At 47.6% G+C, this 21214-nt stretch overlaps 1 protein-coding gene across 1 annotated transcript in view; it reads left to right on the forward strand.

The window, feature by feature from the left end:
• TRAF3IP1 (TRAF3 interacting protein 1) overlaps positions 1-21214 on the forward strand; it is a 77594-nt gene that overhangs the window by 25860 nt on the left and 30520 nt on the right. The window contains exons 7-8 of the mRNA XM_040357573.1: positions 913-988; positions 13510-13533. Coding sequence (XP_040213507.1) covers positions 913-988; positions 13510-13533 — 100 coding nt within the window. The remainder of the gene's footprint in view (positions 1-912; positions 989-13509; positions 13534-21214) is intronic.

Consider the following 21214-nt stretch of genomic DNA (forward strand, 5'->3'; position numbering starts at 1 on the left):
CTGGATATGGGGGGAGACATGGCTGCATATGGGGGACATGGCTGGATATGGGGGGGAGACATGGCTGGATATGGGGGGACATGGCTGGATATGGGGGGAGACATGGCTGCATATGGGGGACATGGCTGCATGGGGGGGGATATGGGGGGAGACATGGCTGGATATGGGGGGGGGACATGGCTGCATATGGGGGGAGACATGGCTGCATTTGTGGGGGGACATGACTGCATTTGTGGGGGGACATGGCTGCATTTGGGGACACATTTAAAAAAAAGTATCGGTATTCGGTATCGGCGAGTACTTGAAAAAAAGTATTGGTACTCGTACTCAGTCCTAAAAAAGTGGTATCGGGACAACCCTAGTTTTAACCCTCGCTAGCGGACGAAAAAGGGTTTTATACCGCCGGCAATGCGCCTCTGCAGAGGTATCCTATTGTTTTCAATGGGAAGGAGCGGTAAACGCACCGCTCCAAAGATGCTGCTGGCAGGACTTTTGGAGCGGCCCCCCAGCGCATCGCCTCAGTGTGAAAACCCAGGGCTTTCACACTGAGACTGCAGGGCGGGAGTTTTTCAGGCGGTATTTAGGTGCTATTTTTAGTGCTAAACCACCTGGAGAACTCACTGTGAAAGGGGTCTAATACTTTTGGTTCTTATCGCTGTATAACACTGGGGAAAGTGTGGTGTTTTTAGTGCAGAAAATCAATCGAATGTTTAGCCTAAACTCTGTACCTTACATTGGAAACAGAAAAGCTGAAATATTATTTGTTGGAACTGGATCAGGATAGTGCATTTTTTTTTTTTTTTTTTTTTTTTTCATTTCAAATTAATATGGGTGTGTATAATTTTATTGCATGGGGGTGCATAGTTAAATTGCATAAAAAGTTAAAAATTTGTCTTTTTTATTTTTTAACAGTCCGTTTCATCCAAAGCAGCTCGGCCATCTGCCTCAAAACTACGAGAACGAAAGCCAGCCAAACTCGGTGGAGAAGGTGAGAATAAGAGCTTGTTCATATCATGTCCCATGCAGGTGTGTGGTGTAAATAGGGCAATTGTTTTCTCTGTTCCTTCTTCACACCATAAATGTGCGGTGGTGTGCAGAAAATGCAATGTTTTATTTGCTAAACAAAACATTTTTTTTAAAGTGGATGGAAAGGCTGAAGGTTTTTTTACCTTGATGCATTCTCTGCAAAAAAAATATTCTGCATGTAGCCCCCAGACCTCGTCTTATACTTCCATGAGCCCAATCTCAATCCAGTGCTGTGCACTAGAGCAGAGGCTCTTTTGGCTTTCTCCCTGCTCATTGGCTCAGAGACAGCAGTGGGAGCCATTGGCTCCTGCTAGTCACAGCCAGTAACGAGGGAACTGGGGGTGGGGCCAAGCCCACAGGAGTGTCCCCATAGCAAGCAGCTTGCTATAGTGGACACCCAGTGGTATGGGGGGGGGGGGGGGGTGGAGTTAGCTTGGTGCCAGAAGTGCTGATGCAGGGGGGGGGGGGAAGCAGAGTGTAGGTATGACTTGTTTTATTTTGAAAAAATAAATATCAGCCTTTACAATCTCTTTAAGGAGCTTGGCAGTCTTGATTTTCAGTGCACTGAAACTACTGTGCTGTAAAGCAAAGAAGTGTGTCAACAATGGGATAAATGGTATTGAACAATTAACTGTCCCGTGTAGATGAACCTTCATTGTTGTCAGCTCATCAGCTGCTACAGAGACTTTGAAATGTTATCCTTCATGAATCAGAAGGTTATAGAGAACACTGTTGAAAATACACACTTCCCCTGTGTTGTGCCAGTGCATGGTCTGTTCTCTCCATTGATAAAGTAAACCTCACTTGGCCTAAATGTTTCTAAGGTAACTGCAGTGCTTAAAACGGAGTTTCATCCAAAAGGGGAAGCTCCACTTATCTGCCTACCCCCCCCCCCCCTTCAGTGCCACATTTGCCACCTATTGGGGGGGGGGGGGACGGACATGTACCTGTCAGGAACCGGTCCCCACTTCCGAGAGACTTTGCTGCGGTGAGGTCCCCCAGAAGTTCACCCCCCCTCCTTCCCCCGTCGATGGGCCATTCTCAAATCGCATGCGCAGTAGGGAACTGGAAGTAAAGCCTCAAGACTTCCCTTACAGGCAGTGGCGGCAGTACCCGAGAGCAACATCGGCTGGGGTGCCGACATCACTGGATTCCCGGACAAGCAAGTGTCCTAATAGCTGCTGACTTTTAATTTTCATGGGGGGGGGGGGGGGACTGGACTTTTTAAGTGCACAGCTGCAAACACTTGAAACTGAAATCCGAAAACCTGGCGACACATAGAGCAGCTCGCTTTCTCCTCATTGGCTCACTGGCTGAGAAGAGAGAGTCGGGACAGCGAGGCCATCATAAACATTGCTGCATCGGAGGGAGCTCAGGTAAGGATTGGGATGGGGGGGGGGGCTGGGTGCACACAGAAGTGTGGTGTTTTGTGTGTGTGTGATTTTTTTTTTTTTTAAATCTTCATGCATAGAATACAGGAAGTAAAAGAAAATCCCTGCAAATTAAGGTAATTCTTTGTGGACCCCAAATCACCAGAACTAGTGTCCCCATTGGAAGCTTTCCCTTCTATTACTTTTCAGGGGACAACTCAAAATTTAGGATTTTCTTTTACTTTAACTTTCAATGATAATGGTAAACGGGGAGCGTTGTATTTCCTTAACAGGGGCACAGACGGCAGTAAAAAACTGGAAGGTGTTCTTAACCCTCTGCACTCCATCAAAAACTTAAAATAAAAAAGTTTTGCCTTTTAGTTCTACTGTAAGCTATCTTTCTAAGAAGAAAGAAGATGTGCATGGGCACCCTTGCCCAGCTCTTTTGTTGGGTTGGATTACACAGACCAGCCTTTTGCTTCCCACATGCATGGTCGCCCCGTGACCCTGTCACTGGTTTTCCAGTTTTCCTTCCTTGGACCACTTTTTGTTAGGTCCTGATCACTGCAGAGATTGAACATCCCAGAAGAGCTGCAGTTTTGGAGATGCTCTGATCCAGCCATCTAGCTATTACAATTTAGCCCTCGTCAAGGTCGCTCAGATCCTTACACATTGCCATTTTTTTTTCTGCTATTAACACATCAACTTCAAGTACATGTTCACTTGCCACCCACATTCAGATGCCATTGTAATGACGTAATCAATGTTATTCACCTGTAAGTGGTCGCATTCCATCAGTGGTAATGTTATGACTGATTGGTGAATAGGTTAAAGTTCTGAGACAGATTCATGAACTGTGCTTTTTTAAATACTGCATAATAATTCTCATGGTCAAGGAGTTTAGGAACTTCTGCAATTGTCTTTTGTCTGTGATTTCAGCATTATGACTTTTACTAAAGTGCAGAACTTCACATTTCTATTAAGAAACCCTCATTATTTTGAATCATACCTGTTGATTATTTTGCCATCTTCCTGAGTGCTCTTGTAAATGGTGATTCAGCATTAGCTTTATAGGTTCTACTTCCTTTAACAGTGACTGTTCTGCTTCACCTGAGCACTAAGGCATGAAAGAAGAATAAATTACACACAGCTGTCATGCTGTATACTCAAGAACCTGTAGCAGTATGTTCATTGTTCAGGTTTTTCCTGCCAGCTCTGTGAATGCATTTTCATAAATCATTTTAGATATATAAAGTACATGAGAAACTCGACATTTTAAGTTCCGGGATTAAATTTTTGAGTCCTGCTGTGGTTCCTACTGAGAAGTATAGAATAGGCAATAGAATAGGCAATGCTGCGTATCTACGCAAGTGGAATGCATGTACAGTACTACAACACAAAGGCATCATGTGTAGCAGCTATTTATTATATATGCAGCCCTCAAAATTTCCACTCGCCTGCTCGCATTTTGCGAGTGGATTTTGAGGGCTGGCGAGTGTGGGCTGCGAGCAAGGAGTGAATTTAGGGGAAGAGAGGAGAGTCGCCACTGCCTGGCTCTCCTCTCTCTTACCCAGCACAGGTAGGCTGCAATGGGGACACATGGCTCCACATGGCACATGGTTATTTTTATAACTTACTTCTGCATAAAACATTGTCATTTCATGAAATAATTTATGAGGGTGTGTCTAGGGGCGGGACATGGTGGGGGTTGGGTGGGGCAACTGGTGGTGAGTAACCCTTGAGGCTTGGCTAGTAGCTCAGGACTTTAAATTTTGAGCCCTGATATATGTATATTGTTGTTCTGGTACAAGTTATCAAACATGCTAACATTTGCTGTTAAAATATTTCGTTTTCCTATGTTTTTTGCTTGCTTGTCTTTGTTCACCTTTAAGTTCACTTGTACAACAGACAGAGCTTAGAGAACCTCAAATACAGCAAACTTTTTTTAGGTATAATGCTAATATCCCTAATAACGATGAGATTTAAAAGAGAGCCCTAGTAACTTATAAAAACAAGAACTCTCCTGCGCTCCGGTATTTTTGGAAGATAATATGGGATGGTAAAGTTCAATTGAAACTTTTAAATTAAAAATTTAGAAGGTATCTTCTATAGTCTTGCAGCCCTCCTCAGAACTGTGGGAATTCATAAAACTGAAAGAGAAAAAAGAGAGAACGGAGGGCGCACCGACCTAGTGTGATACTGATAAGATTTTAATAAAAATTTTTAAAATAAATCATCGTACTCACAAAGGGAGTGTAAAATCAGGCCTTAAGAGACAATGCAGCAAAAGTCCAACACCATCGGCAAAACACAATATTTACTTCAATCAATGACCGTTGTTAGGGCTGACGCGTTTCGGGGGCGTACCCCTTTCCTCAGAGCTTGGTGGTCTTATCAGTATCACACTAGGTCGGTGCGCCCTCCGTTCTCTCTTTTTTAGCCCTAGTAACTTGCCTTGTGTGGAAGGATGTCTGAAAACCAATACCATATATACTCGAGTATAAGCCGACCCGAATATACCACAAAAAACTGGGAAAACTTATTGACTTGAGTATGTGCCTCACTGTGTCCATGTCCATGCCTTACTGTGCCCATGACTAGACTTACGTTTTAACACGGGAGTATATAGAAGGGGTGCCCGGCTTTGAAAAATTGGTGCTCCCCGGCCGTAGGTCCCACAGACAGTAAACTTTGCACACCTGTAGAGAAGAACTGGGGCTACATGTGTGCGGGCCCAGGGGACCTACAAGTTTCGGGTCCAGGGGGCCTACGGCCAGCCGGTACCAGGTCCCCAAAGTTACAGGAGAAATTAAGTTTAAAATGGGAGTCTATAGAAGGGGTGGCCGACTTTGAAAAATCTGTGTTTCTCTTATCGTCCATGGACGGACACAGCTCCTTAAATCTTGACAAGTGGGTTATGTTCCCTGTTTACAGGAGAGGACTAGGCAGAAACATGTTAAATAGTTAAATACATGTTACATTAACAGAGTTGAACAGCCCCGCCCAGGGGGCGGTCCCTCCAGACATAACCCTCCTCACTGCAGCTTGCAGCCTCAGTTTCGTTCTGCCTAGCAAAGGAGAAGGACGTATGGCTCCCTTTGGGCCCAGCGCCCTGAGGAGAAATTTTATTTTATTTTACTTTACTTTTTCTTGAAGAATCTTCTTTCAACTGTTGGCTGAGAGACAGGCTGGATATTATAGATCCTTGTAGTCTACTCAGTCCGACCAGCAAGCGTGGGCACACCTTTGCAAAGAGGCTTGGTCTGCCACGCCATACCCCATGACTCCTGGGGGGGCCGGTGAGCTTTGCTCCGAGGTCCACATATGACTGAGCTGTGGTGTTGTCTCAATCACAGTGGACCGGGCCGACAGCTACCTCCATTGCGGTTGTAGGTCTGTCAGGAATGCGTCAGCGAGTCCTCGCTCGGACGGGTAAGTACAGTCCCTCCTGCTTCGGTGGGTTGGTACAGCTGGGCATTCCTGGGGTTCGGGGGTCCCTTCCCCTTACTTCCCTGCTCCTTTCCCTTGCTGCATTGCTAACATTGCCGCTGTCAGGGGGGAGGGGGCCTTCCTGAGGGGACTGTTATCTGGCCTGTGTTTTTTCTTTTTTGTATTGGGCTTTCCTGTGAGGTAAAAAGCCCTGTGATGAGCACAGATGTTTATGATTATACTTCAGCAGACGCTGACTGATTGGTGACACCTGTAATGGTTTTGCTTTTTATGCTGTATCTGTGACTTGTCCTTAAATAAAACAGCCCTATGAGGCTTTTCCTGTTTAAATACAGGTCCCTGCAAAAGTTACCTCACGGTTCTTTTCCTCACAGGCAGCGCTGTGCAGTCTCCTCCTGAGGGAGTCCCCTGGTTACCCCTGGTCAGCGCAGCAAGTGGGTGAGAGGCCCTGAATAGGGCTCTAGGAGCTTTTGTCTATTTGTATGGACAGGTGTGCATATTATAATACACACTATATGTAAATATTGGAGTCAGTATCTGGGTCCTTCCCCACATGCTGGTGGTGGCAGCAGGTGTTAGCACCTGTGATTCCCACAGAGTTTTTGTTAGTCCTGGACACAGTTTGTGCCAGGGTGGGGGTGGACTGCGGGCGGGCGGTAAAAGAGTGCCCCCTTCCCCCGTTATCCCCTGGGGAATGCTCTGTTATGGAGCCATGGACTAGGTACCTAGTTAAAAAAAAAAAAAAAAAAGGCAGAATAAGGCATTTATGGGTGCGCTTTTTACTGCTGCAAGGGACTCTCCTAAGCTGCATAGTGCAGCTGGGTTTCCGCTGAGGGCTCGGTCTTTTTTGGATCACACAAATCAGACTGCTGTGTAGGTTTTTTCCTTCTGTGCCCTTCTTTGATAACTTCTGAGATGCGGAATGAGAAAAGCCACTGAGGGCTTTTGTAGTCCCTCACCGCCGGGCGGGAACCCCTACTTGTATGGATCTGACTGATAGAAGATCCGAAGTACTGACCCGTTCCATGTTTACCATGCTGGGGTCTGGCTTGCGGCCTATTGTGGCCACTACACTGGGGTCTCAGTGGTCGCTGGCGCTATTTTTTTTGGGAGATTTTTCAATTACATTGAAAACTCCCATTGGCGCCCATTTTGTCGTAGCCACGCTATGGCGCAGCTTACATTGTGCTGGCCTTTTTCCTGTGGCCGCGTTCTGAACGCTCGGCGGCCATCTTGGAGTAGTCCTGACCCCTAGTGCTGTATACAACTCACAGAGTGAGCATTTTGCACCAGACAGTGGAGGAGCACCGACTCTCTCCTGAGGTTATTAGCCTAGCGGACCAGCTGGTCCAGGGCCTCATATAGGTCTGTGATGCTTCATTGAATGCTGCGCCCTTGTTATCCAGGGCGTCTGTTTCAGAATGGTTTTATGCACACGGTGGTGTAGTGCTTAACTCCATTACTTGGCAGCAAAAGAGTCATTGGTTCAAATCTGCACACTGACGCCAATCTGCCTGGAGCTTGCATTGTCGCTCCCTGTGTCTGTGTGGGTTTCCTCCGGGTACTCCGGTTTCCTCCAAAGACATGTGTGCATACACCTACATAATATACATACACACTATGTGTGTGTATTATTTAGGGGCAACCCTCCCAGGCCGTCAAAGGCCCAGCTGGGGGACTAATCTGTCCCTGGGTGCATAAGCCGGTCACGCCGGCACCCAAATCCTGCCAATGTATATAGCCTTCCCTCCCTGTCTCTAGGTGGGAGGGGCGGCTTGCAGGTTCAAAATTCAGTGAAACCTCCCTGCTCTCCGACTAGTGGGTCTGCGAGGTGGTCTCTTCGGAGTACTAGATAGGGTTTCCTCCTATCCACAGAACAAAGTTCTGTCCTTGTGTCTTCCCCTCCCGGCACGTCGGTCTGCCTTGGGCAGTGTGGGATTTGCTAAGCTGCAAGGTAATTTTACCTTTCCTGCAGGACGAGAGTTTTGGGGTTTTCTATGGGCCTCAGGCCCTAAATACCTTTGTGAACGTCGGGTAGTTCCGCATGGAATCCATTTGTTCGGTGGTAGCTGCGCTTCATCCGGGGGATGTCCTGACGTCCTCGGACATCAGGGACGCATACATGCATGTCCCGTTTTGCACATGTCAGTGTTTTTTTCTGTGCTTCGTGATGAGAGAAGGGTCTCTGTCAGCCTGTGGCCCTCCCTTTTGATCTGGCGTCAGCACCATGGGTTTTCAGCTAGGAGCTCGCACTTATTTGAATTTTGTTGGGACAGCGAGGCTTTGCCTCATTGGCTACTTTGACGACTTTCTTCTGAGAGCAGCTTCTGTCTCCGACCTAGTGGATAGGTTATTCCCATTCAGACCCTCCGAAGATTCGGGTGGATGTTAAACGTTTAGGCCAGAAAGTGTAGCTCAGTGGCAGCAAGCCTGCCCTACATGTGTGCGACCCAGGGTTCAAATTATGGGCATGCTAGGTTCCGACTCAGCGTTGGAGTATCTAGTGTTGATCCAGACTCCTCAGTGGCAAAGGTCCTTCTTCCCCTGGAGAAATTGCAGACTCTTCAGTCTGCGGAGAAGGTATTGGCATCACGCAATCGGTCTTCTCTCCGGGCGCCTGCTGGTTCAGGGTCTGTGGGTAGCCTCCTTCAAGGTGGTACTGTATGCCCAGTTCCACACCCTGGTTTTCCAGTGGAACTACTGTCCAGGTGGTAAAAATCTCTTGTCTCTGAAATCATTAGATTCCTGTGCGCCACCTAGTCAGAGTCTCTCTGAGTTGGTGACAGAGATTCCCGACTCTTCGGTCCGGGAAGTTGTTCCTTCCTTCCAGTGGTCGGTGTTTACGACGAATGCCAGCTCACGGGTTGTGAACCTGGAGGTTCACAAAACTGGGGGGTCCAGTCGGCCCTGAGTCGCTGGACTTGCGTGGACCTATGACCACACCTCCTTGAATGTGTCTGGTCTCGGTAGCTACCCAGGGTCGGGCCTGGCTAGTGCCTGGTGGAAGACCGCCTGGGAATACCAGGTGCTGTCTACTGTTCATTGTCCTACTATTTTAGGCGATCAGGCTATGCTTCTCCTTGTGGTCGACCAATCTGGTTTCAGCCGGACAACGCCACGGCCGTGGCTTCAGTCTACCATCAGGTATGCCGGCAGGCAGACTACTGGAGTCGCCAGATGCTGGACCAGGGCGACTGGTCTTTGTGCTTGGGGTGTTTCGGCTCCCTTGCAGGAGGTGAGCCTCACATGGCATGGATCTCCTGGCAGCTTGTCTCCGCCGCAAGGGTGTCAGTTAGTGGCCTGGTCTAGTGATCTTGTACAGACGCGTCAGTCGCGCTGGTGGCCCTGTGTTGTCTGTATCGGTGATTTTTTGCCATTCCTCCATGGTAGTTGCTTCCTCGGCCGCTCCACAGAGTGGATGCTGAGGAGATCCCGATGATTCTAATCGCTCCAGATTACTCTCGGCGTCCTTGGTACGCTGATATCGGGCGCCTGGTAGCGGAGGCACCCTGGCGATTGCCAGGGCAGGAGGTTCCTGTCTCAAGGTCCCATACTTCCTCCTGTTGTACAGTCACTGACTTGCTTAACATGGTTATTGGAAGCCAGACTTTAGGTGACCAGGGTCTGTCTGACTCGGTCATCTCAACAGGGCACCGTAGTCTTCTTCCGGAGGATCTACCGTCGCACCTCTCTTGGTGCGAAGGGATGGAGTGACGTCCACGGGCGTACTTTCAATGTCCAGGGTCCTGCTGTTTTTAAAGCTTGGATTGGATCTAAAAATTGCTTAAAGCACCGTTTGGGGGCAGATTTCAGCCTTGGCTGTGTTCTTTTAGTGGCCTTTTTGCGGCCCGTTCCCTGGTGGGTCCCCTTTTTTTGTGTGCAAGGGGTTTGTCATATACTTTCCCCTCTTGGCCCATCTCTTCCCCCATGAGTTTTGACTCTGGTGCTCTCGGTTCTTCAGGAACCTTCCTTTTGGAAACATCAGAGAGATTTTCTCTTGACACTATCTCAGAAGGTGGCCCCTTTAGTGGCCTTTACCTCTGTTAGAGGGGTTTCTGAGTTGGCGGTCTTGTCTTGCAAGCCGCCATGCTTGATCCCCCATAAGGATTAGGTGATGGTGCGCCCGCGACCTTCCCTTCTTCCGAAGGAGGTTTCGGCCTTTCATACTTTAGGCGTGGTACGCGCTTTGCGGGTATACCAGCCTACTACGGCTCCATTTCGGAGCTTCTGACTCTCTTTTGTGTCGGTGTCTGGTCCACAAAAGGGCCTGGCGGTCTCGTCGACCACCATTTCTCGGTGGATCGGGCAGGCCGTCATACAGGCCTATGCTCCTAAGGGCGGGCCCCCCTTTCCGGTCACGGCACTTTCGACCAGGGCAATTGGTACTTCCTGGGTTTTTTTTTTTTTTTCTTCCCGACATCATGCGTCGGTCTCACAGGTGTGCGAGGCGGCGATTTGCTTGTCCGTTCACGCTTTTTCCAGAATTTACATGGTTGCTGTGAGTGCATCTTATGATGTTTTTTTCAGCCGCTAGTTTTTGCCGGCGGCTGTTTAAAGTTGCACCTCCTCCGTTGAGGAGCTCTGCTTGTTTTGGGGTGAAGTTAAAATTGTTTTTACTGATATATTTCCCACCCCTCGTTTTTTGACACTGCTTGGGGACGTCCCACTTGTCAAGATTTAAGGAGCTGTGTCCGTCCATGGACGATAAGAGAAAATAGGATTTTTTGTACTCACCGTAAAATCCTTTTCTCTGAAGTCCATGGACGGACACAGCTCCCACCCCTCCTTTTTAGGTTTGTACTGCTTGTTACGAACTGAGGCTGCAAGCTGCAGTGAGGAGGGTTATGTCTGGAGGGACCGCCCCCTGGGCGGGGCTGTTCAACTCTGTTAATGTAACATGTATTTAACTATTTAACATGTTTCTGCCTAGTCCTCTCCTGTAAACAGGGAACATAACCCACTTGTCAAGATTTAAGGAGCTGTGTCCGTCCATGGACTTCAGAGAAAAGGATTTTACGGTGAGTACAAAAAATCCTATTTTCCCAGCTGTAGGTTCCCCGGACAAAAAATGTTGCACACTTGTAGAAGAAGAGTAGGGCTATATGTGTGCCAAGATTGGGGTCCAGAGGACCTACGGCCGGCCGGTACCGGGTCCCCAAATCCGGGAGATCAGGCACAAAAAGATGACTCGATTATAAGCCGAGGGGGGCATTTCCAGCACAAAAAAATAAACTCGGCTTATACTCAAGTATATACTGTATATTTTTCTTACCACCACTTGTCTAAATCACAATTAAAGCTGATTTCCAGGCAAACTGCTAAATGCCAAAGAAATTCATAGAAGCGGTTTTAGCTGCAGAATGGTTGTATTTCTGTCCATCCACTTCTGAGATTTACACAGCTCTGCTCATAAAACAGCTCTGTCTAGCTGGGGAGCGAATCTGATGTTTCTCTGCTGCAGTTTTACTTTCACTTTGGAGCAGAGTGGCGGCTGGTGCTCAATTTTTTTTTTTGGGGGGGGGGGGCAAACAAACTGAAAAACTCGGGGAAAAAAATAAAATAAATTGCCCCCACTGTGCCCATCAATTGCCGCCACTGTGCCCGCCTGCCACTTACCCTGTGTCGGGGCAGCGGGTCACGGCAGCGGTGTCCTCCACGCTCCTCGATGTATTCTCCCGTCCTCTCTTCCCATCCTCTATGATTGGACGCCTGATGTGCGTCTGTCGTTTCAACCAATCAGGTGACAGGTAACAGACCCAAGCACCTGATTGGCGGAGAGGCGGTTTAGTGTTTAGCACATAGCTCATTGAACTGCGAGTGCCCAGCATGGTGCTCGCTGTTCACCTTTTTTGACGCCTATTAGACCCTATGGCCCTAGGGGGTGGCAGAAGCGACCATAGATTCAAGCATTGCATGAATCTATCTATTGGTGATAGAGGGGGTGGCAGAAGAGAGGGGGCTGCACCCGTTCACCCTTATGGACGCACCGCCACTGCTTTGGAGAGAGCTTTGCATCTTTTGAGGTTTACGCAATAAGACTGCAGCATTGCCCAAGTCATATTACTTGGAAATCGGACTAGTTAACAGTTTTTCCAGGACAAATATTTTAAGTGAGTGGTGAAAAATAAAGTGAATATTATACATTCTTCATCTACTAAAGAGCAGTATGTAGTCTGATGTTGTGAATGGCACTTACAGTGTCTTTTGGATATAGCGGCAGAAATAATACAGCAACATACAATAATACAGACATTCAAATGTATAAGGCCTACAAAATACATTAATTGTGTTGTTCAGGCTTCTCTAAACTGATGCTTGAAAGTAAATCCTTTGCAGTGCCTTCATACTCCTTGTATTTCTTTGACTGAGCAAGAATCTTTATAATTGGCGTGTTCTTGTATTTACAAGCTGTGTGGCATCTGCCGCTGTAGTTGTGTCATCAGAAGAGGGCACATGTCTTCATGCTTCATGCAGAGATTAAAGAGATTAATTCCCAAAGCAAAAGAGAAGCTTAGGGGAAGAGATAGTGCTGAGCAGATAGGGAATGCCAACTTGTATACATGAATAAAATGGGCTATATAATATATATATATATATATATATATATATATATATATATATATATATATATGTATGTATGTATGTATGTATGTATGTATGTGTGTGTGTGTGTGTGTGTGTGTGTGTGTGTGTGTATGTATGTATGTATGTATGTATGTGTGTGTGTATATGTATATGTATGTATATATATATATATTAATAATATTTATTATTATTATTTTTTTATTATGTCTTTTGCGTGTCCTCACTTTCAAAATCTAGGGATTCTTTTATGATAGTCAGTTTTTAAAATCTAATTGTTAAAATCACTTAGTCCATAGTAGAAGATCCAGTTAAATAACAGACTGAGCACTTACTTCAGATCCTAGTTTAGGACCCCCTCCCTCCAAACAAATTCTGTGAATTTCCAGCTCTTAAAAGAGAAGTATGTTTCTTTTTTATTCATAATCATAGTTGCCTAGATGGATACAGCATAAGTCCGATTCTGCATCTGTCCCCTGCCGACTCTAAGACTGGGAACCGAGTGATTAAATACCGCTGATCGCTCAGTTCTCAGGGCTCCATGAGCAGAGAGCTGATAACTGTCACTTACCACTATCTGCTCTGCCCCCCCCCCATCCGATGGAGCACTGGGCTGTGGAGGGAGTGGGAGCAGCTGGCTCACATTCTCAGAGCCTCACTGAGAGGATGAGCCTGGGTGCCGGTCCAGGCATGTGGGCAGATCCCGACTTCATTGTCGCAATCTTGCCCAAGCCTAGACTGGCTCTGTGACGTCCGCACACAGCAGGCTTCGGGCCTATTGTCTGTTGAAAACAGGTCACAGGAGTGCAGAGCGATTTGCAATCCTTTGATCCACAGGAGGAGTACAGCCAAAAAAGCTTTGGCTGTACTTCTCCCTTTTAACCAGTTTAGGGCCGCCCACCGCATATATACTGCGGCAGGGCGGCCCAGCTGAGCAAAATCACGTACAGGTACATGCACGAGATGCAGGGGGCGCGCACACCACCGCCAGAGCGCCGCTCCCGCTGTGATTGGACACAGATGAGATGCTTCCCGGACTTAGGTGTGCATTGTTCTAATGTTTGCTCTTTTTGCCTTGCAGCAGCGGATTCTGCTAGTGATGGTGGTAAGAACTTTCATTTCTATGCTACTTATTAAACTGTCAATGAAAAATTTGTAAAAATAAATTTTTTCACTTTGTATATTTTATGGAGATCTTTAAACTGACCCTGTCACTTTGTTTATTGAGGGCAGTGATAGGATCCCTTTTTTTTTTTTTTTTTTTTTTTTTTTTTTTTTTTATATACCCAGACCCAAGTATACTCACCTTTTTAGGCACTTCCTGCTTCTCCCTCTACCACAACCACTGCAAAATATCAGGTGCTTCCAGGTATGTGGTCACATGTGGGGATAGTGATATCCTTGTAAGTATCAACTCCAGGTATTTTGCGACAAGTGCAACAGAGGAAAGAGAGTGGTAAGGCAATGCTGTGAAGGTGAGTATAACAGGGTCTGGTGTGGGCTTTAAATGAAGTATTGGGCAAAGCGACTATTGGCTAGATTCAGGTAGAGTTAGGTCGGCGTATCAGTAGATACGCCGACCTAACTCTGAATCTGCGCCGACCTAAGTTTAAGTGTATTCTCAAACAGATACACTTAAACCTATCTAAGATACAACGGCTTGCACCGTCCTATCTTAGGGTGCAATATTTAGGCTGGCCGCTAGGTGGCGCTTCCATTGCGGTCGGCGTAGAATATGTAAATCACTAGATACGCCTATTCACGAACGTACGCCTGGCCGACGCAGTACAGATACGCCGTTTACGTAATGCTTTATCAGGCCTAAAGTTATTCCAACAAATAGTTGGAATAGTAATGTTAAAGTATGGCGGCCGTTCCCGCTTTGAAATTCGAAAATTTTAATCGTTTGCGTAAGTCGTCCGTGAATAGGAATTTACGTCATTTACGTCCACGTCGAAATCAATAGGCCCGTGCGGCGTACGTTGCCGCAATGCACACTGGGAAATGTAGGCGGACGGCGCATGCGCCGTTCCAAAAAAAGTCAATCACGTCAGGTCAAGCCCCATTAACATAAAACACGCCCCCTTAGCCGGATTTGAATTAGGCGCGCTTGCACCACCGTAACTTAGCAGGCAAGTACTTTGTGAATCATGTACTTGCCTCGCTAACTTACGGCAGCGTAGTGTAAACACGCTAAGCTACGCCGCCGCAAAGTTAGGACACCCTACGTGAATCTAGCTATATGTCTCTTTTTACTAGCTAGTTGTATGCAGTAAGCTGTTGCGAAAACGTATACAGGGAGCTGTTTTTGCCATTCAGTAATCATTGTCCCTATGTTTTTTTTTTATCGGCAAGTACCGATACTTTCGGTCAAGTACTTACCGATACTTTGGGGTGCGATTTGAGCTTATACAAAATAAATAGGCTCAAATCGCACTGCAAAGAATCGCATGTCGCTCAAAAACAGAAATGGCGTGCAATTCCTGTCTGGATCGCATGAGATTTCCCAACCGCTCCTGTGTGAACCCAGGCATGTCATAATGATTTTAGCCTGGGTTCACACAGGAGCAATGTGGGAAAACGCATTTGATTCAGACAGGAATTGCACCGTATTCCTGTTTTAAATTGCATGCGACTCTTTCCAATGTGATTTGAGCCCATTGATTTTGCATGGCGGAAATGGCACCACAAAGTATCCGTTTCAGGTATCGGAGCATTTTCACGAGTACTGAAAATAATTTGTATCGGTGCATCCTTACAGAAAACGCATCTTAAATTTAAATTTGCTGTGATCCATTGTAGCCAAAGGAAGCAGGTCTTTCCCTCTAAAAGGGATTACAGTCTCTTATCTGTCATTATATGCTGTCTCCTTCCCTCTATGGATGAGAGGAGGGGTATGAATAATCTTTCTACATAATCAGGGCTATGCAAAGCAAATGTACAGCAAAACCGAAGCGAACAGCGCCACAGGATAAATATTTGTAACAAATAATTTGCAGCCAGATTTATTTTATTTTTTTTCACAGTGGGTTTCCCTGGTGTTCGCAACCAGTAGTCTTTGTTTCCTGTATGTACAGTGCATTTGGAACGTATTCACAGCGCTTCACTTTTTACACATTTTTGTTATGTTACAGCCTTATTCCAAATTGGGTTCAATTTATTATTTTTCCCTTAACATTCTATAAACCCCCATAATGGCAACTTGAAAGAAGTTTGTTTGAAATCTTTGCAAATTTATTAAAAGTAAAAAACAAAACAAAATCACATGTACATAACATTTAAAAATTGAGCTTGGGTGCATCCTGTTTTCACTGATCATCCCTGAGATGTTTCTAAAACTTAATTGGAGTCCACCTGTGGTAAATTCGGTTGGTTGGACATGAGGTCCCACAGTTAGTGCATGTCGGAGCACAAATCAAGCCATGAAGTCCAAGGAATTGTCTGTAGACTGCCGAGACAGGATTGTATCGAGGCACAGGTCTGGGGAAGGGTACAGAAAAATGTCTGCAGGATTGAAGGTTTCAATGAGCACAGTGACCTCCATCATCCGTAAGTGGAAGACGTTTGGAAACACCAGGACTCTTCCTAGAGTGGGCCGTCCGGCCAAACTGAGCGATCGGGGGTGAAGGGCCTTAGGGAGAACCGATGGTCATGCTGACAGAGCTCCAGTGTTTCTCTGTGGCGAGAGGAGAACCTTCCAAAAGAACCATCTCTGCAGCACTCCACCAATCAGGCCTGAAACATGTTAACATCTGCTGTCTGTCACTGTGTCTTCTTTGGGGAATCAATACATTTTTAAGATTTTAAAGAGTAAGCAAGGAGTTGCGGACCATCTTTTCTCATGATTGCTAGTACAGCTGTGCGACTGACTTTCCACACCCAGGTATCTCTGCAAAAATGTTCTAATCTTATTGGGTAGTAGCACCCTAGCTCTGCTCTATTTTATGGACTGTATGGTAGAGTGACCAGACGGAAGCCATTCCTCAGTAAAAGGCACATGACAGCCTGCGTGGAGTTTGCCAAAAGGTACCTGAAGGATTTAGACCACGAGAAACAATAATGTACATACATTCTTGATGAAAACCTGCTCCAGAGCGCTCTGGACCTCAGACTGGGGCAGGGGCGGACTGACAACTCATGGGGCCCCCGGGCAATAAAAGATTATGGGGCCCCCAATCTTACAGATGGCCACCACACCAGAAGGCATTACAGAGGCGGGGCAGCTAAAATCTCTGTATTTTCACATCAAAAGCATGTCGGTTTCGGACATATGAGGGACAGATGTAAAAAAAACACAGATTTTTACATACTGTCCCTGGTTTAACTGAGCCTGGCAACCCTGATGGGGGCCACCTAGTGGCATGGGGCCCCCGGGCAGTGCCCAAGTGACTCAATGGTCAGTCCGCCCCTGGACTGGGGTGAAGGTTTATCTTTCCCACAGGACAAAAACCCTAAGCACACAGCTTGAAAGGTCCTGCAAAGAAGAATGGGAGAAACTGCCCAAAAATAGGTGTCCCAAGCTTGTAGTATCATACTTAAAAAGACTTGAGGCTGTAATTGGTGCCAAAGGTGCTTCAACAAAGTATTGAGCAAAGGTTGTCATACTTTATGTACATATATTTTTTATTTATTTTTTATGTTTAAAGCAGAACTCCGGGACTGACAAAAAAACATTAGTATACCCCCCCCCCCCCTATAATTCCTTACCATTGAAAAGTCCAATTGAATTTTCAGGAAGTCAGCTCTTTAATTCAGAAATATGCTGCGTGTATTCTGCCAGGGAAGATCTGTTAGAACAGTGATTGCATCATATCCTCTCCTCTGTCTCTACACTATAATCAAACTACATTTCCCATACATCCTTGGGATTGGAGTGAATGTGGGAGGGTACACTTGGCCTGTACATGTAAATGTGAACAAGCCCACTTCAACATAAATCACACCGCCTCATTGTGCAGGCAGCCAGCCATACTACTCAGTAACGCACATCATGCTTGTGCGCTCCCCCTCCGGCCACAAGGAGATGAACATATTGCCCTTACTTGCTTTATGTAGTCATTAATAAACTGTAGACACATGCCCATAATTCGAGATTTTCCTAGCTTGTGACGGAAAATATTAATTATATGAAGACAGGAGGCGAGTATCTTATGCATTATCTTTCTTTAATAATGCCCATAGCAGAAATACAGTAAACATTTATTGTAACTTAAAAGAAAAAATTCAAAGAACTACCCTTCCCAGCAGTCCCTGGGCCAGCGTAGCCCCTCCCAGACCGTAGTCTATATAAGGGACTGTCTGAGGTAACCTATTCCTCTTTCTTCATGCGAATTAGTGTAAACAGGAACCGAAAGTCCAATTAGACATCTCCGCGACTGCCGGGAACCTTCCGACCGGAACACAACATCTGAATCTGGAGGAAACGAAAGGACAAGGCCAACACGGACCAACTTCATCCGGACCAACTTCATCCCAACGGGGACTATAGGAAAACCAAAACCATTCGGAGCCGACCGGTCAGTCGTCTTCAGGAACATGGACCAACGGATTCAGTCAACGGCATCCCGACTCCGGATCTGGAACGTAGTAGGAGCCTCCATCTGCGGTGAACTAAACCCATGGATCGAAACGGAACAGCAATCCCGACGGGGTTAGTGAAAACGAACTGCCGGGGCGTGCCAGCCTCCGACTTGCAGGGTGTGTGGTTCAACAGTCTAGAACGAGAGAGAGACAACCTCGTGACAGGGTTGGGTCGGGAGGGAAGATACTCGCCTCCTGTCTTCATATAATCAATATTTTCCCTCACAAGCTAGGAAAATCTCGAATTATACCTCAGACAGGAGGCTCATATCTTATGCAAGTTCAAAGCTATAACAATGCATATATAGATGATAACAAATTAAACAACTACAAAATTGATATAGATATGTGTTCCTCCGATCCAAGCAGAATTGGCGGAAAGCAATCGTGGTTACCAGTCCGCCGCTAGCCGTAAATCCTATAGGGAGCCGCCCGGGGTGATGACCTAGGAGCCACCGCTCCTCTGGAGGGGTGGGCGCCCAACGGGGTTACGTAAGACCCAGCCATTTCCATGATTGATCGTACCCCTCTGGCTAGCGTAGCTGAGGAAACCGGAAACTGAGGTTTAGCGTAGGAATGAGGAGTAGGAAGAGATGCGAAGATCGCAGTGGGACCGTGAAGGACTAAGAAATCCGTAGACAACGGAGTACGATGTGCGGGGAAGAACGGGTAGAAAAAACCGATGAAGTCCCGCCGCTGTCCTACGCGCGACGGAAAAACCCAGACTCTCCGAGGCGGGAGCCGACGCCTGGAATGGCCAACGTCGTGACACCCGATATGCGTCTGACGGAATCGGACACGAGGGGGCAGTAGCTCAAACGACAATAACCTCTGACAGAGTGAGATTGTCCCCCCAGTCCTGGCGCGTGGTCAGGACCACTGATCACCTCCCAAGAGCGTTGATACCCTGGGTGTGATGGGCGTTGAAACTTAACGCTTACTAAGTCGGTACACCATGGGTGTTATCCCACCGGTAGTAAGTCTACAAGGGAGCGGTAGTCCGAGTTCGCAGCGCGGAAGGCGCAGGGGAGCTATAGGACCTCCCGGACTCAAACGAGTCCACCAGGTAGTTGGTCATCTCAGACGAACGCCTTCATGAGGTTAACTTGTCGTTGATCACCAACTAACCCAGAGTCCTCCGGATGATCGAAATGTATATCTAGTCCCAAGGCCTAGATCAAGGCAAGTGGAACCCCCGTTATAAAAGAAAAGGTCGCTGTCCGTGACAGACACCCCGAAAACCCAACCATGCGAAGAGAAGTAGGACGTGCGTCGTGAATAGAGGGTGCAGATCCCCGTACAGACTGGGGAGAGAAAGGATCCCATAAGGGAGCAAGGGCCAGGAACACTGACCGGTGCAGTCGTCAGTCGATGGAATTGGGCGGGTAACGAGAATTCCAATCTAACAACATAGCGGAAGTGCCTGGGGTACATTTCGCAGCTGGAACGATGTCGCGTTCCAGGCAGAAATGTCAGAGATCTTGCTAGATCCGTTAGGATTTTGGGTCAAGGACCCCCCAAGCGAAGGTCGTACTGGACCGCGGATACGGTGTCCATACGCAAGAACACACCGTAGGTGGACGTGTGTGGCATTAGAGTCCTGATGGCAAGGCGGTCGTCAGGATTTCCACGTGTGAACGTGCAGCAGAGACTCCGCTGTGGGCCACGCCCCTCCTGTGGACGAGGGATCGCATCAAGTACCCCAACCGAGGTGGTTGGCAACCTATTCCAAGATGAATCCGTCGTGGAGTTGCAGGTGGACCTGCCGTGCCGTCTGTCGACCTGACGTAGCCACCACCGTAGTTCAATTATGGCTTCCGTGTCCAGAGTGACGACGTCTGCACAGTGAAGCCCCTGGCAAAGACGTAGGGACTGAGACTCTGAAGGTCTCGATAGTGAAAAGAAGCTGGACAAATGGCCTGGATTAACGCCAGAAACAGGCCGACCAGGCGAGCCAGTCCGCGTAAGGATACCCGTCGTTGGCCCAGCACGATACTGACCTCGTGCAGATGGCGGCCAAGTGGTCATGGGTAGCCGAAGGAGCACTAGGTTGGTGTCCACCAAGAACCCTAAAACTCTACCTCCTGAGATGGGGAGAGGATGGACTCCCCGTGATCTATGGGAGACTGTCCCGGAGGCGTGTTCGTTCGCCAGGCGAGGGGTACGAGCCATTAAGAGTAGGTCGTCCAAGTAGATAATCAACCTCACCCTTTGTGTCGCAGAATGTCGTCACTGTATACGGTAATTACGAGAGATTTCTCAAGTTACTACCGGGCGATAACCGCCCTCCTTTCCTGACCAGGAAGACGTTGTTGGGGAAACCCGGGGAGAGCGGGTCCGTCTCCACTATCGTTTGGGTGAACCAGAGGCCCTGCAATTCGTTGTCTATTAGGGCGGTGTTCAGGTCTGAAGACCGAGGAAAGAGGGACTAGGTCCATCTCCGGTCCTATAATCCTGATAGACCGGCACTGTACCGTGTTAGACTTTGATGACGTTTGGGCTCATCCGGGATGGAATAGAGCCCTACCGTCTTGGAATATCTTAATCAGCGTGATCCCGACTAGCCTGCCCTCGGTGGTCGGACCGGGGTCTGATTCGGCTAGGTGAGACAGCTGGGGAACAAGCCACGTTAAGATTCGAGCGGCGGTGTCCAGTCGGACCCGTAGTGTCCACACATCCCAGGAGGCGACCGCCCGTTGGGCCCAGCCCCGATTTGGGACAGGTCAGTCGGCTGTTCAACGGCGTGGCCTGCTCACTAAGGTGTGGGATGATGGTGATAGGTCCCAAAGATCCAAGGCCTTGGTCTGTATGATCCGAAGGACCTCTCTATTCCCAGCTTGGGGGATTTCCCGTGTATGGTGGGATACCCCCAGGGTATGGGGTTCACCTCGGGAGTGTGCACAGCCATAAATGGTAAAGGAAGGGGGTTACGCCCTGAAAATGATTCGGTGAGTTTTTCGACCGATCTCCGGGGTCCATTATGTGATGTATTGGATCACCTCGGGCGGAGGTGCCCCGTCATCGGAGTGTGGATGGCATATCGCCCCCGGATCTATAATGGCTCTCTACGAGAATCCATAGAGTGTCACCCTGGGAACAGGGTTGGCGTCATCATAGGGCGCCATGTGCCCACTGCCCTAACACTCATCATCATTCTCATCATCTACAACCTCAGACTCAAGGTGTTAGCCGCCTCAGACTCCGCG

Source organism: Rana temporaria, chromosome 6, assembly GCF_905171775.1.
Source record: "Rana temporaria chromosome 6, aRanTem1.1, whole genome shotgun sequence".
NCBI lineage: Eukaryota > Metazoa > Chordata > Amphibia > Anura > Ranidae > Rana > Rana temporaria.